The sequence below is a fragment of the Lithobates pipiens genome, unplaced genomic scaffold (assembly GCF_037356315.1).
Source record: "Lithobates pipiens isolate NorthernLeopardFrog02 unplaced genomic scaffold, aLitPip1_a1.2 Scaffold_8, whole genome shotgun sequence".
Lineage (NCBI taxonomy): Eukaryota > Metazoa > Chordata > Amphibia > Anura > Ranidae > Lithobates > Lithobates pipiens.
The window spans coordinates 522143751-522171223 of record NW_027507903.1 but is presented as its reverse complement, the minus strand read 5'-3'; the positions used below and the strand labels follow the sequence as shown (position 1 = coordinate 522171223).

Sequence of the window (27473 nt, the reverse complement as noted above, 5' to 3'; positions counted from 1 at the left end):
CCATCTTAAAACCACACACTGCTTCTTCTAAATAATTAGTTGGGTTATTTAGTAAAATTCTCTTGCTGTTGAAAAGGTTCAATTTTTTTTTTTTTTTTTTTTATTCCTATCACACCCACTTGCTTTACAAGCAATTGAAGAATTCTTGAGACGAAATAGATATAAAAATAAAATATCATTTGTGTAAGTATTCCTACATTCAGATGTCATTTTAGATGACTTGTTCTGGAGCATCTTCAGTGTGGCAGCCAAAGGTTGTATTACACTTGGACTGAGGAACTAGTGTTAATACAGTGACATGTTACACCACCTTGGTGTCGGCTATTGGCAGAAGTCCTGCATAGTGAAGGTCTGGATCTTTCAACTTGACAATTTCATACATGAATGCCAAGTACACACATTAGTCGAATTAGAGGGCATTCATCTCGGGTGAAATTGAGAACTTCCTCTACAAGTTAACAAAGAGTGAACCAGTTGGAGTTTGCTGCCAGTGCTGGACTAATCCCAGGAGCTAGGAATCCCGTGTGCTTAAAAACTCCTACTGACATCTGACTTCTAATGCAGTCAGGGAAAATCTAAATCTCTTTCACTCCTTAGGATGGCCTTCAATTCTTTTATTATCATTTGTAAATTTGTTAGTCATTGGGCAAAGCACTTAAGTGTATGACGTTCATTCACACCAGCGATTAAAGGCTGGTGCGAATTGTAGTGGTAGGAATTTTCTAAATTCCCGCTTTGGCTCTCAGTGGCTATGTGCATCCAGCAATGATCAATGCAGATTGGCCTCTGGTGGGTGATCTGTCATTATAATGGGGTAGACGGCTACACCTAGCTGCTGAGACCTGCAGCAAAAATACTGATTTCTACCGTTACAATTTGCACCGGCCTTAATCGCTGGTGTGGATGTAGCCTTATTTTGATGTGAACATTTCACTAGGTTTGTTATATTCACCCCCCCCCATATCTTATATAACCGTTTTCTAGTAGATGTTTTGTATATTGTGTATACAACTGTCTTTCCCATTATGGTTTACTTTGCTTTATAGTGCCCAACCATCCCCTGAACCTGATCCGATCCTGCAACGTGCACGATGGCAGCGACCCTCTCCACTGTCTCCCTCCTCATTCAGCAGGTTGATAACAGCTGCTGTCAATCAAATGCTGTGATGAAGGGGCATGGAGCGAGGCCAAGTTGCCCGGTCTGTGTCTATATATGCAGAAGGGGACGGCTCAGGAGCGAGCCCACATGAGTGCCCCCATGGTAAGTGGCTTTCCTTGGGGGCACCTGCCGAAGAGGAGAGGCCTGGAGCACTGGCGGGGGACCCCAGAAAGAGGATCAGGGCTGCTCTGTGCAAAACCATTGCACAGAGCAGGTAAGTATAACATGTTTCTCATTAAAAAAAAGGAAGATTTAATGTATGTATAACTTGAATAATCCAAAACAAAGAAAAGGAGAGACGCTCAACATAAAAGCAAGCTTCTAGTTTATTAAAACTAAGATACATACAGCTCCAGCTGGTGCCATGACATATATTCCAATGGGTTTCACTCCTCACAGGCTCTTAGTCATAGGGTCTGTGACTCTGACTAAGCTGTAAAGAGTGAAATGTGTTGGAGCTGTCTGTGCATCATTTGGCTTTAATAAATTAGAAGTTGGTTTTTATAGTGAGCTGCTCTCCCTTCCTTTTGTTATGGATTAGCCAAAAGTTTTATGTTTGGTGCCTCATGACTGTGGAGAGCCAGTTGCTGCAGCTCGGGTAGGAGAGAGACAAGTCTAGCCTGGAGCGGAGCATGGTTTACCTATAGTGCATAATAGACGGTGGTTCTGGTACAATTATGAATACTATGTTTACCGTGTATTTATTTCCCCCCAGGGTTCTGCATGTTTGTTCTGAGCCTGGTGAAGAAGCACTATCGTCTCCAATTTTATATGGTAAATAATGGTAGTGATGTCATTTTGCATATAGTGCTGCAGGTGTTTTCCATAAAGTGAAGGTCTGGTCTTTTTATAATATAAGGGTCGGGACTGCAGGATCCCTGTAGGCTGTTTAGAACACTACATTTAATTTCAGAATATTTAATTGACTTGGTTACATCATAGTAATGATGTGCTAATGCTTAAAGAGGTTGTTATCCTAAAACTAAAGAAAAAGATCCTGTTCCATTTTTAAAGCACGTTAAACAGCATAGTGCGTGTGCTGTCTTATTTGTCCCTTTCTATGCTGTAAAAAAAAAAAAAAATGGTTAATCCTACCGATTCCTATGTCCCCTATGTGATCCGACCACAGTAATAATGGGTGCTGATCCATATGTGCCTCTGTCATCCCACTGTATGAGTCTCTCCTCTCTGCCCCCCGCCCACCACCACCACCTGCCTGTCTCACGCCCCCTCCCCCCCCCCCTTCCTGGCAAACTCTCGAACAGAGTGAGAGAGCGCTGTGCATGTCATAAGCCTAGGCTATTTACCAGACAAGAAACAGTAAGTAGGCTGTATAAGATATTTACTGGCAGAGAAGATTTAATAGCTGAAAAGATGAAAAAATGACTGACGGTCCGCTTTAAGTCTTCCTTCCGGATGTTCTTTATATATTTTTTTTCTGCATTTATTAGAGCATTGTGGCAAGAGATACAACTTACAATAATATTGCTGACCCAGTTGTAAGAATCCTGAAAGCTGTTAAAACCCTTTACATGTTTTACTATATGCATATTTTACAGTGAAATTCCAGAATTATCAATCAGTTTTTACCATTTCAGTGTCTAAAACCTATGTCTTTATTTCTTTTGCTTCCTTAGTTTGGCTGGACACATGTCACTCTGCTGATTGTTGTCACCCAGTCTCACCTAATCATTCACAATCTGTTTGAGGGCATGATCTGGTGAGTTGTGTTCATGGACATACACCAATGGTGGCTATCTCTTAAACAGTTTACCCTTCGATTCTAAATAAAATCCTATCACACAACAAGATTTGCATCTTAGGTAATGTGAAATGGTTAGAAATGTGAACATCAGAGCTTCTTAGTGGCCACATAAGCTGTTATTACACGCCACTTCATTTGCACAGCTAAATTTGAACATTATTTTCATATTTAAAGTTTGTGTAATCAAATTAGATAGGTCATCCGTTCATAAGGGAAATTAGATATTTGTACATGCTTGTATTATCTGCATACTATTAACATGGGTGGGTGTTGGTGATCTGAGCACATTAGTTCTGTATGCTACGTGATGTAATTTAAAAAAAAGTCTGAGCTGGCCACATGAAGGGGTGAAACCAGTTGGTTGAGCAATACAGTCTTATTTTGAAATGCAATACCCATTAAAGGGGTTATAAAGGCAGAAGGCTTTTTTATCTTAATGCATTAAGATAAAAAGCCTTCTGTGTGCAGCAGCGCCCCTCAGCCTCCCTAACACTTACCTGAGGTCCCTCTCTGTCCAGAGATGTCCATGAGTGTCTCAGCTGTCCAAGATTCTCCTTCCTGATTGGCTGAGACACCACAATGGTGCCATTGGCTCCCGCTGCTGTCAAAGTCAGCTATCCAATCAGGGGAGAGAGGAGGCGGGCCGGGTCGGACTCCATGTCTGAATGGACACAGGGAGCTGTGACTTGGCTCGGGTGCCCCTATAGCAAGCTGCTTGCTGTGGGGGCACTAAACAGGATGGAGGGGCCAGGAGCTCAGAAGAGGGATCCGAGAAGAGGAGGATCTGGGATGCTCTGTGCAAATCCACTGCAACAGGGCAGGTAAGTAAAACATGTTTGTTATTTTTTTTATGGGAAAAAGAAATTACACTTTACAATCACTTTAAGGCCTCTTTCACGCAAGGTAAACTACAGCATAATCCCATGAGGGCCATGTCTACCCGCATGTTGGGTGCACAGGTGTTCTGTGCATCTCTGTATAGGCGGTCCCAATGATGTCTGTTGGGACACAGAGGCTGCACGGACAAAGCCTCTGCTTCCAACTTTACATCCATGCAGGTCCACGGCCCTAAACTTGTCTGCATGGGGGGCAATACACCCGCACAAATGTCAATATGTTCTTGCAGCCTCTGCATTTCAATTGGCATCAATGGGACTGCCTACACAGTGCATAGCACAGTAGGATAATATAACATTTGTTTGGATGTAGATGCCAAGCTGACAGGTGATGGCTATTGGAGAGGGAATGGGAACTGTGTATACTAAAATATACCTGGTTTCTTTTTATATGGTTAAAAACGAGCATGAAGTCACATAAATACTCGTATGACCAGTGCCAGATCTTAAGACCTAGACTCACAATACACTATATAGTGTTGCAGTCACAGTCCCATAAATTAAGCATTTAGTGATGGTTTATTTGTTTCGTTGCTTCAGCACAATTAATCTCCAATAGCTCTTGGCTGTTAGACTCCTAAGAACCAATAAAACTACAGGATGACAAATCATTAATGTGCTGGAGCCTTGGTGGCTCGAAGCCCCACAGCCTTCCCGCTAAGTTCTATTTCTTTTTCCCTGTTGTGTTGCAGCTGTTGCAAAAATCTTCACTGCTGTCACATTTGTGGGGAGATGTATAAATTGTAATTTCTACCCATGGGATGTGGGAGGGACGTTCATATGTCGACTATATAGAACTGATTATTACTCTTTGGGATTTGTGAGCCAACATTTGCTATGCAGTTTTTAAATATCTAGTTTAGTTTAACAGTGAAGGCAGATCTGTGGCAGTGCTACAAAACCAAGTGACCAGAAGATGCATTACAACTTCCACTATATAGTGGGCTGTGCTTGAACATGTAGTTCTTCAGCACTTGGGGGCACAGGCTGCCCAGTGATCTCATAATAAGTCCGTGCTTGTTCTCTATACTATGTGAGAGCAAGTGGATTCATCCTACCAAGAGTCTTAATTCACTAACTTGTAGGTAACGGTTTGTAATAAGGAATTTCTTTTATAATAAAAGACCTAATAAGCTTTGAAAATAATGATTGATGAAAATAGATAACATGGGCATTAGGTATTGCGAATTCCGCCTTCTAATCTTTCCTAAATTGATCAAGCATATACCATGAAGGGCATGGGAGTGGTTGAGCTTGCTGAGCTATGATAACCTCTCATATATTGGAGTGTGTACCATTGAGTGCGTTCTATCTGGATATGTAATTGGTGCCACTAAAACGCTGTAATGAATTTGCTGCATTGTACCAGGTCCATCAGTCATCTTCAAACTGCACTTTTTTGTTTTTTTTAATAACAGGTTCATTGTGCCCATCTCCTGCGTGATCTGCAATGATATCATGGCCTATATGTTTGGCTTCTTCTTTGGCCGGACCCCACTCATCAAGGTATTTAAACTTATGCTGTCTCTTGAAGAGAGTTGACCAAATGACTGAAGCCACATAATAAAAAAGAAATATAGAGCTGATCTGTGAACCTGTATTGATAGCTGCCTCCAGTCACCTCATGTGTAACAGCACTCTGGCAGCAGACTGCGACAGGTAGGTGAGGCACTAGGAGACAATGTGGCACTGCTGCATGCACATGCTCTGACAGGGGACATGCACACAGGAGGAGAGAGCACAGCTAATGTCTTAAGCCTAGTACACACAAGCAGAATGTCGGGCAACATTGGCCGGTTCAGTAAAAAAGTCAGACATTCGGTCAGTGTGTATGGCCATTGGTCCGACAGAAGCCGGCCGTGGATTCTGGAAAACTGGCAGCCTGATCGGCTCCCGTTCAATGCTCTCAGTCAATGGCTGAGAGCACTGACTGTATTATCTGGCAGGGGGCCATCTCCCTCTCAAAACACAATAGAACAGCAGGCGAGTTCACTGTACTAACATTGGATTGTAAGCTCCTTGAGGGTAGGGACTGATGTGAATGTACAATGTATATGTAAAGCGCTGCGTAAATTGATGGCGCTATATAAGTAACTGAAATAAAATCGTACAGCAGCTCAAACTGGTGGGTTGAACAAAAAAAAAAAAATTTGTGTTGTGTACTACGCACTACTATTGTGCTGCTGTGCCTCCTTTGTCTAATTAGCAGGCTGCTGGTGAGAAAGTGACACCAATGTATTCCTTAATTCCTCACTGAGAGTTTTGTCACTTCTCTTGGCTGCAATGTCTGACAAAGGTGTATGAATTACATGAAGATGCACTTGTATTACAAATGTGTATTATAGTTTGCATGCTGCATGGCTTCATTAATAAAGTATAAAAAAATAGTAGCTAAGTAATTTACTGTATTTTGCAGTTTGTGTTGGCTACAAAAATGGGGTGTAAGTTAGCCTCTTGTGTATATTGTTTCTAAAAACCACAGAAACCAACTATCTGAAATGTAGTCGTTGGGGCCGAATTGTAGGTGTGTTGGCCCAAAAAAAGTTGATTTAATATGTCAAGGAAAATTGTCTAAAAGCTAATCTCTGACTAGCAAACCTGGACAAATCTAACTGACCAATAAATTAAACTGCCTGAGTTGTGCTAAATGCCACAAAAGTTCACCTTTTGAAATGAAAACTGTACATTGTGCGCTTCACCACGTAGAGTTACGTCAGGGCTGCCGTTCAGACATTGTATGTACGACTAAAGGTAAAAAGCACAAAGCCTGGAGCTTTGGAAAAAGGAACTTGGTCTGAATATTCAGTTTTTAACCTTTACCACCATCTTAACAACAGCAAGAAAAATCCAAAAGACTAGCTTTTGTCTTTTACCACCTATTGCACATAATGGTATGGGCAGCCATCTTGAGGAAGCAATTTGGTCAACTCTGATTGCCGCCTTTCCAAATCTTGCAAGCCATAGTTTATACAATTGGAAAGAAGAAAGGAGAATTGGGCAATTTTCCTATCAAGAGAGTCTGTATTGATGGGGGAGTCACTTCTGCAACTCTATTGTGTTCTGCTGGTGGGCAACCTTCTCTACCTGAAGTGATGTAGTGGCTTTTCAGCCATCCAGTTTGATTTAGTATCTGAGATTTTGTCATGTATTCTAGGTTGATGGCAGAGAGAGGTGCATTTGGTGAGCAAGCTCACAATTTTATTGAATGTATGTGTGAAGGTTTTTTTTGAGTTGCACCGAATTCATTAATCCAGGCAGTCAGGACCAGTCTGCAAATCGGCCATATTTGAGTGGAATTAAACTCTGCAATTGACCAGATTTTCTCAATTCTGGAAATGATCCCCTCATCTCTAGTCGCCAACCTTGATCATTTTACATTGCCAGCTATTATATGCATAGTCTTAATTGTCTGGAGTCAACATATTGTTGTATTTGTGAGCCATATTCTGCTTATTGTCCCATCTTTGTCTGAGTAAAAAAGACGATTGGATTAGTGGTTCCACAGAGGGGCTCAGCCTTTGTCTGTTAATCCATTGAGCTCCATTAGGAGTAGATCTCATTCTGATGAGATGGGCTTTAATGCATGAGGACATAGATCCACTCTATAAATTTTACTGTCCTTTGTTGCACATGCCTGTAGGAGAATGTGCTAAAGTGTACACGTGAATCTTCACTTCTGTGTGCAGTGTATGCCTGCTGTGACCAGGTTTTTACAGCCATAGTGGGGAAGTCAGGAGGCATACACATTGACTCCCAGCTGATGTTCACCATCATAAGACAGGACTGATTTATCTAGAAGAAAAAAAATAACTGCAATTCCTTCTCCTCCTCCCCTTATTAGTATGCAGTGCCTGAAACCTTTTCCAACAAATGGGAGAAAAATAATTAAAACATGGAAGAAAATAAAAGGCTTCTGAGTGGATGTGCTTTGATATGAAGGTGGAAAACACCAATAATCTCAGTGCTGTGGTTTTTAAACCAACGAGCCAGAGCCTTGTTGTGTGTGTGTATAAGGCTGCAGTGTGATCCAGGGGGAAGGGGGAGCAGAGAGCTGGAGCAGTGTGATCCAGGGTAAAGGGGGGCAGAGAGCCTGTGTGTGTGTGTGTGTGTGTAAGGTAGCAGTGTGATCCAGGGGGGCAGAGAGCTGGAGCATTGTGTGTGTGTGTGTGTGTGTGTGTGTGTGTGTTTTTGTGTATAAGGCAGCAATGTGATCCATGGGGAGGGGGAGCAGAGAGTTGGAGTGTTTTTTGTGTGTGTGTGATCCAGGGGGGCAGAGAGCTGGAGTGTTTTTTGTGTGTGTGATCCAGGGGGGCAGAGAGCCGTAGCAGTGTGTGTGTGTGTGTGTGTGTGTATATGTGTGTATAGGGGATGTAAAATTTTATGTTGGAGGTCCATGGGATTCAAGATGGTTAGTTTAGTGGCCCGTGAGGCTTGGCCGTCACTGGTGTGTGTGTGTTGTTTGTTTTTTTTTTTTTTGTTTTTTTTCTTTTTTGTTTTTTTTTTTAAACATCTTATTGAATAGATAAAAGTATGCACTTACCTCCAGAGCTTGTAAAGTTCAGTTTTGTATGACATTACACTGTCACTGTTGGGGAACACTGGAAAGCCCGCAGTGAGTTCCGACAGGCATGATGAAGCCGGTCCGGTCCCACGCTGCGCTTGTGGCCAACGGAAGCCCCATAGTAACTCTATGGGTGATGTTACTTCCCCTTCATTTCACAGCCAATGTCGGCTGTGCCTTCAGCAGAGCTTCGGACCGGACCAGAGCAGCTTCAGAAAAGGTATGTAAAAAAGGTACGGTTTCTTCTTTACAGGGTTAGATAGGTTAGTCTTAAATTGTGGATGACTGTAGATTTAGAGATTTTAGTGTTAGGGTGGACTTCCACTTTAAGGCCTCGTTCACACCATACCTGTATAAAAAGAATGAAAAAACTACAGATTTTGCTTGCAGAGACACGAGTTTACATCAGTTTTTATGCACATTGACGTGTTTTCATGCTTGTTTGTTTTTTATGCATAGACATCATACCCTGTGTGGTTGTATCTGTTTTTTTTTTTTCCCGTGCAGAGAACTGCATACACGTTGCAGATTCCTGTGCAGAAAAAAATCTGCATGTGTTACTAGTGTTGTGTTGTAAACAAGGCACATAGAGAACAATTGTTTTCTTTGTGCCCTTGCAGAACACATGCAGAAAAACTGACATCTCTGCACATGGTGTGAGCGAGGCCAATAGGTTTGAGTTGCTGATTAAACATGGGTGGGAGCAGCTTTTCAACGTTTTTTTTTTTTTTTTTTGTAGGTGTATTGTGATTGAAAAAACAGTGTGGGGATTGATTCAGATTCTTATTGCAAATTATTTGAATGGTTTTCTAACTGTCATTGTTTTTATGTTATGCCTTGCATGATCTTCCACGGTACTGATCTGGCTCTTCTCGTATTTTCACCAGCTGTCACCCAAGAAGACGTGGGAAGGCTTTATTGGAGGCTTCTTCTCTACAGTTCTGTTTGGAATACTAGTAAGTATTAATCACATTGAAAAAAAAGCGTAAAGCAGGAACTCTAAGCGAGCTATGCACAAAGCTGGATAAAGGGTGCGTTCACACTTGTGAGCGTACCCAACACTGATTACATGTAAAAACTCCAGCAATTAGCTGCAGGAGGCAGTCCTATTGAAAGCATTGGGAGGCTATCCTATCCCGCAGCTAGTCACGGTGGCATGTAATCATTGTCAGGTGTCTTTGCAGGTGTGAATGTGCGCAAAGACTTCATGCATAAACTTCTTTCTTTTTCTTTCTTTTTCTTTCTTTTTCTTTCTTTCTCTTTCTTTCTCTTTCTTTCTCTTTCTTTCTCTTTCTTTCTCTTTCTTTCTCTTTCTTTCTCTTTCTTTCTCTCTTTTTCTTGATTGTTAAGGTTGAAACACTGAATATTATTAAATCCCTAGAACGGAGAGCATATATATTCTTTAGAGCCTGTTGTAATTGATTTATTGCCTTTATGAGCTTTGCAGTGTTTAATATATCTTCTGATATAAACCCTTTTTGTTTCCTCCCTTAGCTGGATAAAGTTTGTTGGTTCGGCTCTGTTCACATATATGCAGCTGTGGTTTCAGGGTGGGAGTCCGGTGCGTTTCTGTTACCGGTTCAGGTGCAATTCGAATTGCAAATCTTTACCTAAAATTGTACCTGAACCAGACTGAAAAACGCCCAAGTGAAACATTGAGAGTTCACATGTTCTGTGAATCGGATGTAGTTCAAATCGCATCTGATTCACATATATGTGAACAAAGCCTTAAACATTGCTTAGTGGTGTTCTGACTCTTCTAATGCTGTGTCAGCACATGGTATTTTAACCCTTGCTACAGCATTTAGCAAATATACAAGATGGGCATATTTATTACTGTTTAAACCCCAAATGAATCCTCTTGTAATGCAGGCAGGCTGAATAAATAGAGAATAACTTGTCTGTATCCACCCAATTTTAAGGTACTTGGGATTCTATGTTCCCTGTCTCTTACCATCAACAGGAGACATCGGCAATCATTGTTGCAAATTTTTAGGTTGAAAACAATAAATAGATATAGAGAGCTATGTGTGTGTGTGTGTGTGTGTGTATATATATGTGTATGTGTGTGTGTGTGTGTGTATATATATATATATATATATATATATATATATATATATATATATATATATATATATATATATATATTGTATGTATGTGTGTGTGTGTGTATGTATGTATGTGTATATATATATATATTGCATTACTATACGCTGTGTTCTTTTCACTAATTTGAGTTTCACTGTTTTGTTTCCTTAGCTTTCTTACTTCATGGCTGGATACAGCTACTTTGTGTGCCCTGTGGAGTATAACAGCGACACCAACAGATTTGCAGTGGACTGCGTGCCACCAGATCTATTTCAGTTACAGGAATATCACATCCCTGCGGTGATTCAGTCTTTCATTGGCTGGGTGAGGAATACATATCCAAATGCTCAGTCCTGAACTGTTCTGGACAGTTATGTTCATCTGTCATCCCCTGTATGTCTGTCCTATTCCTGGTACACATCATAGTTCTACGCGTAGTTACAAAGTTAGATTTAAAAGACACAAGTCTAACCAAGAGGAAAAAAAACAAAATAAACACAAGGAAATCTCCATATACAGAATCCTATACCCACAGTTGATCCATAGGAAGGCAAAAAACACCTTCTCCACCAGTGACTCCCCCAGCTGTTCTCCCCCTAGTATGTATGATGCATGCCCATTTCTAGCCCCCGAGTGCATCACTTTACATTTATCAACATTAAACTTCATCTGCTACATAGTTGCCCAATCAGAGCATTAAGGTTGGCTTGTAAGCTGGAAACCTCCTGTAAGGATGTTATTTCACTGCGGAGCTTGGTGTCATTTCCAAAGACTGTAATGGTACTTTAATTCCCAGACCCTATAGCCTTTATTAGAAAAATAAACTAAGGGCCCACTGAACCTTGGGGTACGCCACTGATAACCATAGGCCATTCAGAGTAAGAATCTTTAATCGCTATTCTCTGAATTCTGTCTTTTAGCCAGGTTTCTATCCATTTACAAACTGAAATTTTTAAGCCTATAGATTTTACCTTGCACATTAGCTGTGTTGGAAACCGTGTCAACAACACAACCCACTAAATGTATATAACAATACATAAGGCTTTATTATATAAACCATGCCTAAGGGTTTATAATATTTGACACAATTGTTTAGTATCTTTATAAGGTAGCGCTGCTCAGTGTTTCTTTATTAGTATTCAATGTACAATGAGCAACATCTGGGCACATTAAGGTGATTTTAGATCCTGAATGTGGGTACATCATATCTCTTAGTAAAATGCAAGTATACTACTGTATATCCACAGCCACTCCTTGGTCTACGGATTTACTCACCTCCTCATAAGAAGAAATCTTATTTATTTGATAACATTGGTCTTTTATAAATCCTTGCTGACTGTTGCTTAAAATATTATCTAAAATGTTATCTGAGTTCTCTCAAATATCTTTCCGATTATAGAAGTTAAACTAACCAGTCTGTAATTACTTGGTAAAGACTTTGATGCCTTCTTAAATATAGGCAGCACACCGGCTTTGCACCAGTCTAGTGGGACCGATCACTCATTAAAGAGTCGCTAATAATTAGAAACAAAAAGCCAATGCTTTAAAATAGAGGGCAGCATATAACAGCGAGTGTTCGTCTTATTAGGAGGGCTTACTAATTGAGAAATTATTATGGAAAACAAATAAAAACAATGATTGTAGGATAAAGGAACTATTAACACCATCTTGGATGGGACATTGGTAATTGGCCCATGTTTTTGTTTGCTTTTTTTTTTTTTTAAATGACCATTGACCGTCTAATGTCAATGTTGAAATAAACTATAAATATATCAAGGATTGCTGATTTGCATCCAAGTCAGAATAAATTCCAGGTACAGCAATAGAGCAAATAGGGGTAACTCCTGGTCAGTGGCTCTCTAACTACACACAGGAACAGGCACTGTGAAAATAAAAAGAATGAGAGGGAGAGCGCACAGCCCATAGGGTTAACCCTTTAATAAAGACACACCGTAAACACAATATTGATCTTACAAAGGCACAGCTTGTAGAAGGCACATCAACATGTCATGAAGGCGGCCCTGTCCCCAGACATCAGTGCTGCACTGTGGATAGTGGGGAGGTGAAAGATCCCCTTTGGTTTTGAGAGGTGGTAAAGCTCAGCCTGGAGAGTGCTCTGGATTTTAGAGCAGGTGCTCTCTGCATGCTGAAGATGATCAGGACCTGCAGAGCGCACACATGGCTATGAGAAAAACTGGGCCGCTCTGTAAAGTTACTGGGGCACTGGAAGAAACTGCAGGAAGTGGAGCATGATGGCCTAGACCAGTGATGTCTTTTGGGAGTGTGGCCTCCTTTTATCAAGGAGTTTCCTCCAGTGCCCCCCCCGTGGCTTTACAGAGCGTGTTCTCTGCAGCTCCTGATCATCTTCAGCATGCAGTGAGCGGCTGGCCTAGGATCTGGAGAGCTCTCCAGGCTTGGCTTGACCACCTCTCTGGACCGAATGTATCTCTCCTCTCCCTGCCATCCATGGTGCAGCATAGAGGTCTGGGGACAAGTCAGTGTCTGCTGCTGTCTCTGAGCCTGTGAGGAGAGGAAGAGACTAGTGTCTCTGCAGACAGACACAGCACTGTATCGAGATAGGACTCGGGTCGGTATAAAGGGGGTGAGAGGGCGATACAAATACTGGGACATTTTTTACCTTCATGCAGGAAATTCATAATAGGAAATATCCATTCTTAGACAGTGGTCACTCTAACATGTTTCCCTATGGGCAGGTTTCTCTTCACCTCCTGTTCATCTGACAATTTTAGGTTTTAAATCATTATGTACGGGCAACAATGGTCACATAGACAACAATAAAAACCTGACAGTCATTCTAACCTTTCCAAACTCTATCCAAAACTAAGCTTAAAGTGTATGTAAAAATAACACTTTTTTTCTTCTTCTTTAAAGTATATAAATTCATTCTATGCATTAGGTGAAAAACCACAAGGGTTTACAACCCCCCCTTTACTCACCTGAGACCGGTCTTTCCAGCACCGAGAGAGGACACCAGCTCTAGCCGGTGCCTCCTGTCCTGATTTGATAGATTAATAGCAGTGCAGCCATTGGCTCCTGCTGCTGTGTATAAAATCCAATGACGTGGGGGGTGGGGCCGGGTCCTGCTGTCTTTGTCAATAGACACAGCAGCAGGACACGGGAGCATGCCCGCACAAGTGCCCCGAGGGAGAGCGCTTCTCCAACGGGGCACTCGAGAAGAGGAGGAGTGCCGTTGAGAGACCCCAAAAAAGGAGGATCAGGGGCCACTGTGCAAAACCAACTGCACAGAGAAAGTAAGTATAACATAATTGATTATTTATTTATTTATTTTTTATGTAGATTTAGGATAACTAAATCTTCATTTAAAAAAAATAAATGAATTATGTTATACTTACTTTCTCTGTGTAGTTGGTTTTGCACAGTGGCCCCGATCCTCCTTTTTTGGGGTCCGTCAACGGCACTCCTCCTCTTCTCGAGTGCCCCGTTGGATGTTTTTCTAACAACATTACAGGTTTAAACGTTTTTAGTTTTGAAAAAAATAGACCAGGATTAAAACCCCTGTTAGATTCTTATTGCTGTTGATGTCCCCATCAGGAAGATTCACCCTCTCTATTTGTCATGTTTTCCATTATCACCAAAAGTAAAAGAAAAACACACATTTTGGGTTGTCTCCAGAACAGGAATAGAGGGGAAATTTTCCAAGGGGGACAATAGTTTTGGTGACTTTTGGTGATGACCAGGGATTTCCTAACTCCTCAAGGGGACACGGATGGATAGAATAAACATGACCAGTTATAATGTTTTGCTTTTAGTTCTACTTTAATTGGGCACGCTGGTTTTAAAAAAATTTGATTCTGTGCCAAAGTTATATGCGGTGCTTTCAGAAAGCATTGGATTTACTGAATTTTTAAATCTTTTATGTGCTTTTTTACATGTATAGATGTGGAAAAAATTTTGATTTATCTATATCACTTACGAAATTGCAGGCTCCCCACACCCACAAAAGGGTTAAACCATTAAAACTCACAAACTGAGTTGTCGTCATATGACTTGTACCACTATGTTCATGGAATGTTTAGTTAACATTTTTTGAGATTTTTTTTATTTATTTTTTCTGTATACTTCTAGTATTCTGGAAGTAGATTAAAATACTAAAGGCAGACAATTTATCTTCAAACAGTGACATCTAGTGGTAGTCTTATAGAATGCATGTTTATGCCTGTCACATGCCTAATAAGGTGTATTTTTTTATATATGTTTAGGATTCCGGTTAAGCCTAGGTTCACATAGGTGGGTCTGGAACGCATGCATATTTATGTGCTTTCCCTACCCGCAGGCACTGCTCTTTAGCAGACATGTGGGGTGCCTTTTAATGGTAACCCTACGCATTGGAAAATGGCACCATGCTGCGCAGGCACGACCGGAACATTTGTGAACCTACTCTAATGGTTGATTTTAATGGTTAAGTTAGGATGAAGCTCTAGGTTTGTAGATAAAAACACCTTCCAGGTGACCTGGATACATTGCAAGAATTTTGGAAAACTTGCAATGTCCAAAAGAGGTTGCTTTTTGCTTTGCTTGAAATGACTGGGGAAGTGGGACAGTGTTTTCATTGTCACCACCTGAGCAATCTGGTAATTAAAAAGTCTGTATTTTCTCCAAAATGCACTTACTATAACTGGATACTAATATTTATAGTAAAATTGATCCAGGGAACTGGATGTCTTTTTTTTATTTTATTTTTTATTTTTATTTTTTTTCCACCCAGATTAATTGTGTAACTGTATGAATCTCTTTCACTGTAAAATCTCAAAGTATCACACCAAAAATTACATTTCCATTTTAGGTGATATCTCTAGTTTTTTTTCTTTTTGCATTGTGCAAACTTCTGGGAGAAGTAGAAAAGCAATTGCATAAAGGATCATCATTATTTGAGAGTTCTCTGCTTAGATGCAATGTAGAGAACGCCTCCAGTTTGACATATTGCAAGGTCACATAATTGATTTAATTTTTTTTGCCATTTGTAAAAAATCATTGCTGGCTGCAGCTTAAAAATGGGGAAAAATGATTTTTCTAACAACATTACACAAAGGTTTGCATAGCAATTATGTATTTTGTTTCCCTCAAACTTGAGTTATCCTTTCAAATGTTAGGATAGAGATTAACCACTTCAACACCAGGCCAATTCTGACATTTCTCGCATACAGTGGCAAGAAAAAGTGTGTGAACCCATTGGCATTAACTTTTTCTGCAGTAATTTGCCAGAAAATGTGACCTGATCTTCATCTTCAAGTCCCGACATTGGACAAACACAGTGGGCTCAGTTCACTAAAAAGGATATTGCATGCAATATTTGGGAATGTATCCAAATAACTCATGCGGTAAGCAAAATATCAATTCACTGCAGGATTATGCGGTATTGACCACATAAAAAAAGAAAATCTCAGTAAATACGGCATAAATCTGCCTAAGAGTCAATCCACAAAACGCAAAAGCAAAACAATAAATACGTCCGTTACTAAGTTGTGGTCTAGCCACATGCTACTTAAATATATTCAATTACTAGCTGATTGTTAAGGAGCTGGCATCTGCCACATTCCTTAACAACAAGGGACTCCTCCTGCTGCTAGCAGGAGTTTGGGGAGGTGGCCTTCCATACACTGTAGAGGTGATCAGGCGGCTCTGTGGCCAGGATACTGGGATCATGGCTGAAGCTCCCAGTATAACCACTTCCACCTAAAGGATGTACCAGTACATCCTAAGGGTGTTAACTTTTTTTTTTTTTTTAAGAGGGAATTATTTGAATTATCAGTATAGTTGGTCAGATAAGGGATAAGTGAGAAGTCAAGCGAATTTTGGGCAGTGTGTCATTTTGTATTTGGAATTAAAAGCTAGATCCTAGTGCTAAAAAAGGCATAAGAACTTTAAAGCTCACTTTTTACAAAAAACATAATAAATGCACATATAATTGCAGACAAAAAGTGCACTTATTATTTTTGTGCAAATGAGCCTGCAGAGCATTTCAACTGCCTGGCTATTGCAGACTTCGTTCAACTTTGTCCAAACTGAGGGTACGGATTTTTAGTTGGAGAGCTGGAGAAAGTGTCAATGAACTGTGAGTGTGGTGATGTTCACAGCACTTGTGTTCTATTGAGAACTACAAGTCCCTCTGTGGTAGTGGAAGATGGGACTTGTAGTTTAGTTTGTCATTCTCCATTAGCTATAGTTATCAGGCCGCATTCTTGGTTATAAATTTGCTGTAGACTTTAAGGTGGCTGCACACATTAAACATCTTTTGAACTGGTCACAATTTCCATAGCTCAGTGATCCCAAAGGAATTACCAAAGTATCACTGAATATGTTATTCCAAAGAAAAAAAATGGTTAAGGCACTTATTGGTGTTCAATATGGGACGTCTCAGCATTTTTATATATATATTTTCTCTCTTCTGCAGAAAACTGTCTGGATGTATCCTTTCCAAATCCATAGCATCGCTCTTTCTACATTTGCCTCACTCATTGGGCCTTTCGGAGGATTCTTCGCTAGTGGATTCAAGAGAGCGTTCAAGATCAAAGTGATTATCATTATTTTTAAAGATTCTAGTTATGCTGCGTTCGCCCCAGTTTGCCAAAAATGGCCAGTTCCCCTAAAGATATGGGGTTGGGTTGTTCCCATGAAATACTCACACTTCACGTCATCGCCTCCTTTTTATATTACTTCTTTAATAAAGCTACTTTTTGTGTGAACTGGCCTAATAGAGCATTTCAAGATTGAGGAAAATACTTTCCTTTTAAACGTTTTTTTAAATTCTGGCTTTCAAAGACCTTTTGGGGCAGCATCTTCTCAAACTGTAGGTGGAAAGGCTGGAGTAGAACCTACATATGTCACCTACCTGTGATGCTAAAGCTGCTTCCAAAACAGTGTCTCCAAACCGCTCTGGTGGGCAGTGTTTTGTGACTGATTTGAGTCACGATGTGACTTTGGGTAATTATTTGACTGCTCAGCTGTTCCTAGTGTTCCAGCTAATTTAAAGGGGTGGATTTAATCAGAGTTGGCATTGATGAGCTGCTTGAATGCAGGGTAGACCATGGTGACCATACTGAATCACCTTGCATTAGCAAGTCCTCTTGCTGGTTTAGTGCCTAGATTTGTGTCTAAGAAGGCCATGGCTGAGTGTTGTCACCAATCCAAAAGACTTTCACCCATAATAGACTTTGAGACCCCTTTCACACTGGAGCATTTTGCAGGCGCTATAGCATTAAAAATAGTGCCTGCAAAACGCCCTAAAACAACGGCTCCATTCACTCCAGTGTGAAAGCCCAAGGGCTTTCACACTGGAGCGGTGCGCTGGCAAGGCATCAGAAAAAGTCCTGCCAGCAGTTTCTTTGGAGTGGTGAACTCACCGCTCCTCCACCGCTGCTCCCCATTGAAATGGGGCAGCGCTGCAACACCGCCGGCAAAACGCCATTCCGGCTGTGTTTTGCAGGTGGATTATTTTAGATTATTTTAGGATTATTTTAGATCTAATGCACATTTTATATTGCATTTCTGATTTTATATGTTGACCACACATACACTTTATCTAATTTCTGGGGTTTTGCCTGTGGTCTTTTCAAAAAAAAACTGGAGATGTGAGCAGCTTGCACTTCCAGAGATGGGAGTGAAGACACTGAATCGCAATGAAAAGCTCTTACCTTGATCGGGTCCATTATTGATTGAATAGGAGCCCAAAGTTGGTATGCATATACATTATACTGGGACTAAAAAATCCATCCTGGTTTTTTTTTTTTTTTTTTTTTTTTTGTTTAGGTCTATTTGATCAGCAGCCTGGAAAACTTATAAGCCTCCTCAGTTAAAAACCAACAAGTTACATGTCATAAACATTTCTATACGATTTTATGTATGTTCGCATTCATTGTACGCTTTCTGCAGCCTCCTATTGCAAGAAAGTTAGCTGGTGACTTAACATTTGTGCTCTTTTGGGTTCATATGTTTTCTTTTTTCATTAGGATTTTGCAAACACCATTCCAGGCCATGGCGGTATCATGGACAGATTTGACTGTCAATACTTGATGGCTACGTTTGTGAATGTGTACATTGCCAGCTTTATCAGGTGAGTAATGAATGGAAGCAAAGCTAAATAAGGGTAGTTTTATGTTATTTTTTTAACAGTTTCTGAGCACAATTTTATCTGTTTGAATCCGCTGACAATGGCGCTACTTTGGATTTTGTTTGATTTTTTTTTTTTTTTCCTATTAACTGCAATTTATAGAGGAACTGAACTCTAGAAGCTGTGTTTAACCACTTGCCTTCCAGAAGGTTTTACCTCCTTCGTGACCAGGCATTTTTTTTTTTTGCCAACTGCGCTACGTTAACTGACAATTGTATGGTCATGCAACACTGTAAACAAATTTTGTATAATTTTTTTTTTTTCACAAAAATAAAGCTTATTTATTTTTTTGGTGGTAATTGATCACCACTGTGGTGTTTTTTTTTGCAATATAAATGGAAAAAGACCAACATTTTATGAAAAAAATAAATTTCTTTTGTTCGTGATTGGAAATCCATTCATGACCGTTTGTTTTTACATTGTTATCATGTGATCGCTATGATTTGTCATAGTGATCACATGATACCCCAGCCGGGTACTGAGCACCATGATCCGCTGTGTCCCATAGATATAATCTGTGTTTATGACTCTCTTAATAAGGATTTAAAAAAATGTCTGCTTTGATCACCTTTCCTTTTTCAGTGCATAATCATAATATATATATTTTTTTTTTTTTTAACAGGGGGCCCAACCCAAGCAAACTAATTCAGCAGTTTTTAACATTGCGTCCTGACCAACAAATTCACATTTTCAACACACTGAAATCACACCTAACGGAGAGGGGAATGCTGGGAAATGGCGAGGGTGTTTAAAGCAGCTATACATCATATCTGGGCGGCACCTCCACCTGGCGCATGTGGGTTCACTGTACAGTTACTGTTCCAGCCCTTCTTGGAGAGGACTTATTTTAACCCCTTTGCTGCTGGAGATGTTTCCAGAGGTTTTTTTTTTGGTTTTTTTTTTTTCCCCACAAGCCTTGTGTTTACATATACTTTCTGAAGACAGAGCCTGATGGCCATATTTATAGAGGTGGTAACTATGGGGTGCACTGCATTCCAGCCTCCCACGTACATACACTATGGAGTGAGGGACATTTCTGAAAGTGTATAAGGTATTTCTTTATGCCATATTCAGACTTTTTAGTGAGCCATTCTTGCATTTTTATTAAGCATCGTTTTATCATTTCGGTGAATTATTTAGGTCTTTATATTTTCAGTGTTAAATGGTGGGTATGGTGTGGTAAACTAGGCCACATTTTTATTCTGCTCCGTTTTTTAATTTGGAGAGTAAGTGGTGCAACATAGGAACTGGTTATGAGGTTTTCTACCACTAGATGTCAGTATATATCGAAACATCAATAGTATAATGCCATTCAATACAACACAGAAAATATACCATTGGCAGGATGGCTCACCCTAATATTACCCACATTGTACTTTGCTGGATTTAGTTGCCTGTAAGGTTAGCCAGCATTTAGGACTGATTGAACCCTTCATACGTTCATTAATGTAGGTGTATAACTGAAGGCAGCAGACTTGGGATACATTCAAAGCAGCCATGTACATTTAGGCCCATTGCACACAGGGCCATCCAGCTGTGGTGCCTCCCTCCATAAGGGACAGGTGCAGTATCCAGCCTAGCTGCAGGAAGCCTGTCAAAGTCTATGCTTGCTGTACTGAGTGGTACCAGCATTTAGGGATCTGTGCACTTGGGGGCGAAGTTTCCGGTCTTCTACATTCCGGAACTTTGTACCTGAGCACACAGAGCCCTAAACGTCTGTACCACTTGGTAGTGTTCAGCCCTGTCCAGCTGCAGCCTGCCATAGACTTTGACAGGCTATCAGTAGCAAGGCTAGACACCTGGTACTCCTAGGCACACTAGATGGCTCCATGTGCAAGGCCATTACCTAAGCAACATATGTTTTTTCATGAAAATTCTATCCATGGCATCCTGATATAAGCCTGCCTAGAAAGGCTATAAGAATACATCCATATATACTGTACAGCTAAACTTGTCTTATGTTCCTTAGACTTTACCTTAGCTGAGATTTTAGGTTGCACATTAATCTTTCAGCGGGTAAATGGGCAGCTTTGTTTAATATATATTTACTATGGTGTACTATGACGTAAGGCGATTGCAGTGCACAAAACCTAGAGGGCCACAGGACCTCCAGGAATAGGAATATAGTGGTAGTTTTCTAGGATTGGCACTAGTTAGGTCACGCATGTTCAATGTAGTGGAAAATCTCTTTACATGTCTCCACTTTCAGAAATGTCTCTCTATATGCGTTACGGTTAAGGCATGTTTACGTACTCAATTTTTTACTAGCCTTTTATTTGTCTGACACAAATGACATGCATAGATTCTAAGTTATGACCATAACTGTTTTCACATTTTAGTGTCTATATCATTTTATATACAGGAAGTGTTATATCAGGTTTAAATTATTTTATTATTGTTAATGCTTTGCTGTGAAGGACTGGGCAATGCAGCAATTTTTAACTTTTTTTTTTATTTTTATTTTTTATTTTTTTTATTTTTTAGGGATCTAAACTGATCCTCTAACTTTGTTTAGTAAAGTTGAATTCCAGGTATATTTGGCATAGTTGGATTGGCCCAGCTTGAACCAATGTAAGTATGCATATTCCATACCTGTAGGGACTGTTCTGGAAGTGGAGTATCGCTGTAGTAATCACTGCTACTACAGCGTTCACCACTGTTTTATGGGTCCCTGCTAACTTGCTGCATAGTGAATACAGGGGGGTCGCTTGCTTAGCATGGGAACCATTTACAGAATACGTTAGATTTTTCTCAATGTATGCAAAGCGTTCCCTGATTGGATGGGGTGGAGATTGAGGCCACTGCCCCCCTCCACTTCATCCAGTCAGGGAATGTTTTGCATTAATTGAGAGAAAAATGCGCAAGGGGTTCTGTGAGTGCAGCCACTCGGCACATGACGGGGGCGATCCACTTTTACAGTGGTCTCACCAGCATACTTGCATTGGTTCACGCTTGACCAATCAAATTATGCAGACATCCATACCTGGAATCCAGCTTTTACTGAAGAGGTTTCATTAGGATGTGTCACAGCCCTTTATGTAATCGGTAAGCACATCATATACAGCAACAAGTACACAGTGTATGGAGTCCTACTTCATTCACTTGTTTCCACATCCCTATAGTTGGTCATTATCTCTCCTCTTATGTGTAAAAAAAAAATGTGTTTTATTTATATTTTGTTCCTTAAACTTCTTCCATTCTGTTATTTATCCTATTGGTTTTCTGTATTTAGCACCATTTTCTTTTTTTTTTTTTTTTTTTTTAAGAAGTGTAAACCCATTTTTTCCATTGTTTTGTGAATGTATATGGTTGTCTAGCTGTTACTCTTCACTGGTGTTTTACAGACTGCAGACTAATTGTTGGCTCGTGTAGTCACCCAACCAGTCATTGTTCATGATTTAAGTGTATAAAATGTGAACTTTTTTTCATATTAAATGGTAGTTTTCTTTGGGAGGGCCAGCCAATCCAAACCACACAATGGTTCACACAATAACACCGGCTGGCTATTTTTTTTTTTTTTCTGCAGGTTATGCATTTAAGTTAACAATAGCATTGTGCAAGTTATATTTCTTACACATTGCTGCCTTCCTGTTTATTAATCTCATAGAGAAGTTACTGTCATCACCCCCTTGTATGCCTTTTTTTAGCTTGCCTAAAATGTTTCTTGCAGAACAGGCTGCAGACATTGAATATAAGGTCAAATATGTACAGGATTGGGTGCTTTTATAGAACTGTTTCTGAATATTGTTTGCTACTATTTTACCTGTGTATAGTTTACTGCTCCTTAAATTATATACAGTATTTGCAGCTAAGAGATATTTTTAATTAACTTTTTATTAAATTCTCCTGACATGCAAAAATGTTGACCACAGATGTACCATAGGCTCCAGGCTGTAAAGGTATATGGCCTATTTCATGGTAATAAATAACACATCTGAACTGGTCTCTACCTTGGATGTCTCTGGCCTACTGAGAGATTTTTTTTTTTTTAACTTGGTGGCTAAGAATGGGTTTGGGCATGTTCGGATCAAAGTCGTCACTATTGGTAGCCATGTACACAAGATTGCCTCTGCAGCGGGTATTGCGCACAGGTGCTCTACTAGTGAGCACTGGAGATATTCAGCAGCATATGTAGTATAGACCTTTACTGCATCAATTGTTTTTGTTTTGTTTTTTTGGGTGGATTCGCGAATTTACTAGCTGGCATGAAGTCGGGATAAATTATTAGACCAAAGCAATGCGATTAATGTAAGCAGAGAATGGCTACCAATTTTAAATGAGAATTTTAAAGTGCCTCTTACAAATATGGTAAAACCCAACTCCAAGCAGTGCCCACACTGCAAAAGTTAATGGCTCATCTTGTCCAGGGAAGAGGGAAAAAAACTTTTTATTCATCTGATCCTCTGTTTTCTCAGCAGACATCGCTCCCCCACAATCTGATGGTGGACTGTCCCAAGGCATCCACATGTCCAGAGCAGGACTGTGGGCTCCATTGGGTCAGTAATGGAAGGCTTCTCCTTGTCTTCCATCTTTCCTAAGGTATTTTGCCTGACTGTGGGTGGCGCAAAATATGTTTGATGCTACAAGGAGTGGCAAAATCTGGAGAATCTGAGCTGTAAAATTTGCAATTGCCATTGTTGGACAGAAAATACTTGAAACTTGAGTGAATTTGTTAGAATAGAAATTTGGAAAGTGCCATTGCTAACCTGTTTTTAAAGGTGCGGGCTCCAGAGCCATCGTGCTGGTCCTTCTTTCACTACTTGTGCTACTGACTCAAAATAAATAAGTGTGTATGAAATGTACTAAATAATTATTCCTGGCCTATGGCCCATCAGCTAATGCAGTGGAAGAATAATAAGTTGTTATTATTTGGAATGGGTCACGTATAACATACTATGCTTGCATTAAATAATTGTATTATTGTGTATCTGACATCATATTTAATGACAATTACAAATTGTGCTGTTTACCGGAGCTTTGTTACAAGCTATTTGCAGATGTCAGATTGTACGTGCTTTACAAATATTTTTGCTGTTACTTCTCACAAGTAATAAACTACATTTTGAAGTTTTGAGGCTATTACAATGCATGGATTGATGCTGCAGATTGTCCTGGGTTTTAGGAGTAATTGGCTATGGTCAGAATTTGGCCAGAATTGGGCATTTAAATTAATTTATTTTTTCCCCTGTTTCCATGTGTGCCTGATGTAGGACATAGGCAAAGGTGCCAACATTAAATAAAATTAAAGTCCTCCATATGTTAGACCTAATTCATAGGAAAAAATATTTTGGGTCTTTTACCCAATAGTCATACTTTTCACAGAGGATTCATACATTTTTATGTAAATTTTGGGTGAAAGTTGTGTGAATCTTGGATGACAGAATTAATAAATCGGTGTCTTCTCAGAATATATTTGAAGGGAGTTTAACATTTAAAATTAAAAGTTGGCTACATACATTGTTTTACATTTGTTTTGTTTTTTAATGCACCAGGATGCTCAGTTTTAATGTGCCTCAGTAAGAGAGGGGTAATCTGGTAGCTATAGACTGAATTATTTCTGCAAATGTTTTTAAAATTGATCACCTCTGTTGTCTTGAATTTGTTCTGTAGCTGTACTTTCCCCCTTACCTCTACACAACTGTTGGCACTATATAATTCCTGTATGCTAATATTAATAACCGTCACCAGCTTGTGGTCAGTTGCTTAGAAAATCCGGTAATCTGTCTGATACAACCACCACTTGCAGCAAGCCACATATCACTGGATTTTGTATACTACCATGCATATGGTCAAGTTTGAGTGTTGTACTTAACAGTCATAGACCAGAAATTTGTAGACTATATATATATATATATATATATATATATATATATATATATATATATATATATATATATATATATATATATATACACACAATGTCTCAACACTCAGAATATTAATCTATATAAAGTGACTAGCACAGAGCTGAGCTATATGTTGCATTCTAAGGGTATGCTCCAACCGCTAATGCAGGGAAGCCCAGGAACTGCCCAGGAACATCATATTGATCAAATGGCTTAGCCTGAACCTTTGTTGCAACATTTGGATTATACATTGCAATGTCTGACATACATGTGTACATATATTCGCCCAAAGCCTTGACATTTGTACAGTAGATGCAGATCTTCCTGGCCTCTTTGTTGCAACAATTCTGTTCTCGACCAATTTAAATTTGCATGGACCTGCTACTGTTGTACTGCCTTATGCAGCTCATACAGGGCACTGTACATCCATATATTTAGTCTTTATTATTATTTAAAAAAAATTGCAGCACTGTAAGTGTGTGTGTGTGTGTGTGTGTGTGTGTGTGTGTGTGTGTGTGTATATGTATATATATATATATATATATATATAATATATATATTTTTTTCTCTGGTAGTTAAAATAGAGTTTATATGCTTGAAGAATTAGGACTTTTCTTTCCATTTTAATAAAAGCAAAGGCAGGCCAGCATCATGTTATTTATGTTCTCCATGATTACCTAATATGTGCAGAACTGTTGATTCTTATTAGTCAGCTGACATCACCTTTGCGACAGGCCAATTTGTGTTTGTCACTGCTGGTGTTCATTTGGTGGGCAAGAGGTCTCGTTGAGTTATTCTTCCTGGTCCTGAAACTCAGGTAAGCTATTTGTAATATGTCAGTTCTGCAATATATTAGGTTATAGGTTATAAATTACAGGTTAGAGGAAGTAAACCCTGATGGGTTTACTTCCTCTTTGTCTCCCTGCAAAGGTAAAGCATAATGGGTTACTATGCATCGCATAGTAGCCCATTATGTGTCACTTACCTGACACAGGAGCCAGCGATGTCACTGCTGTCCCCTGTAGCACGGAGCCTCTATCTTCTTCCGGATAACGCTGCTCCAGCCACTCATAGCGCCGGAGCAGTGATGACATCACTCCCGTGCATGTGCACACGAGCCGCCACTAATGCCATATCGCCGTTAGCAGCGGCATGCTCAGTGAGCCTGTGCGCCACAGACAGCGGTGTTTGTCTTTTTGTAAATATCTCCTAAACCTTTTGTAGGTCTAGGCGATATTTCTTGGACCCACAGGTAAGCCTTAATCTAGGCCAGTGATGGCAAACCTTGGCACCCCAGATGTTTCGGAACTACATTTCCCATGATGCTCATCTACACTGCAGAGTGCATGAGTATCATGGGAAATGTAGTTCCAAAACATCTGGGGTGCCAAGGTTCGCCACCACTGATCTAGGCTTACCTGTAGGTCAAAGTGGTTTGAAAGGGTTTACAACCACTTTAATGTGAAGCTTTGTTAACATTCCATGTGCCCTTTTGATATTGCTAGGAGATGAGTCACAGTGCGGTGTTATTGGGGGTCAGTGTAGCTCCTGGCCCCCCTATAAACTTTCCTGTGCCAGTTATTGTGGCTGGCTCTGTCTGTACATATCTTATGCATTTTTGTCCTTCACCTCCAGTCATTTATTTAATCTCTTCTATCATTCTAATATGTTCATTGTGAAACTGCTATGTTACTGTACCATGGTCTTGATGTTTTTGTTATTTTTTTATTTTATTACTCTGAATTTAAATGGTAAGTCCAAAAAAATGCTGTATTTTAGTTTTTAGGAGATGCTTGTTTCAATCGCCCACCAGCTTGCTATGTCTCTGGGAGTAAGATCTTTGTAATGTGTTTCAAGCTTTACCCACCTGCAATGGCTCCCCCCCATCCTTATTGAATATCCCTCCGTGTTGCATTAGGTGTGGGAAAGTCTGAATTGCCAAGTTGCTATAAAACATGTATGTGTTTTTTTTATTTCTTTTATTTTTTTTATAAAGAATCCTATCTAGGTGGATGCTGCATCAGTCCCCCGGTGCCTCTAACACTGAGAACCGAGCGATCGAACACCACATATCACTCTGTTCTCAAAGCTCCGTGAGCAGAGAGCTGGTGACTGTCAGCAACCCTCTGCTCTGGTGCCCCCCCCGCTGCTCACTGGAGCCATGGGCTGTAGAGTGGGTGGGAGCAGCTGGCTCATGCTCTCAGTGGCTCGCTGAGAGGTCAAGCCGGGTGTTGGTCCAAGCATATGGGCGGATCCCGACTCCATTGTCGCAGTCTTGCCCAAGCTTGGACCGACTCTGTGACATCAGCCGCCTTTAGTCTGCTAAAATGAATCACAGGAGTGCAGAACGAACTGCACTCCTGTGATCCACAGAACTAGTACAGCCAAACAATAAGCTAGGTGCAGAAATGAGTGAAAGATTCAACTTTAAACAGCCTCCAATTAAAACTAAATTCTAAGCTTTGGGTGAACTGACCCTTTAAATCAGCCTGTAAGGATAACAGTATTTTGAGGAAACCATACTGTGTGGTTTTGCTGCTATGCTGATACATTTCAATGGTTGACATGTCAGGGAATTGTACTTTCACTGAAATGGGTTATTAAATGCCACTCACACTGTAGAAATTGTAGAATTTCCTTGATTGAAAGGGACACCAAATATGGATAGAAAAAAGAATAAATATATATATTTTAAATATATAGTAGGTTGGTATTCTGTAATCAATGTTGCAAAATAAAATGTGACTTTAATGCGTGTTGCTCTCTGTGGTGTTCATTTTGGACCTATGTGTATGCTTGCTCTTTATGTCTTTACTTGCCTGGCTCTAACAATGTCATGTGTTCATACAAAGGAAAGTTATTGGCAGAGTTGCTGTTGTTGCTGTATGGTTGCTTTTTTTTTTTTTTTTTTTTTTTTTTTGCTTGAATAATGCATTGAAGATCTCTTCTCCCAGGAAGCCATCATTCACATTTTCTTCCAATGCTTCAGGATTCAGAAGACCAAGTATG

General features: G+C 40.0%; 1 protein-coding gene across 1 annotated transcript in view; it reads left to right on the top strand.

Annotated features, from left to right (window-relative positions):
• CDS2 (CDP-diacylglycerol synthase 2) overlaps positions 1–27219 on the top strand; it is an 81520-nt gene extending 54301 nt beyond the window's left edge. The window contains exons 6-13 of the mRNA XM_077469477.1: positions 1875–1933; positions 2797–2879; positions 5239–5326; positions 9269–9337; positions 10641–10793; positions 16903–17022; positions 18458–18561; positions 19241–27219. Of these exons, the coding sequence (XP_077325603.1) occupies positions 1875–1933; positions 2797–2879; positions 5239–5326; positions 9269–9337; positions 10641–10793; positions 16903–17022; positions 18458–18561; positions 19241–19370 (806 nt within the window). The 3' untranslated portion in view covers positions 19371–27219. The remainder of the gene's footprint in view (positions 1–1874; positions 1934–2796; positions 2880–5238; positions 5327–9268; positions 9338–10640; positions 10794–16902; positions 17023–18457; positions 18562–19240) is intronic.
• Positions 27220–27473: the final 254 nt, after the last annotated feature.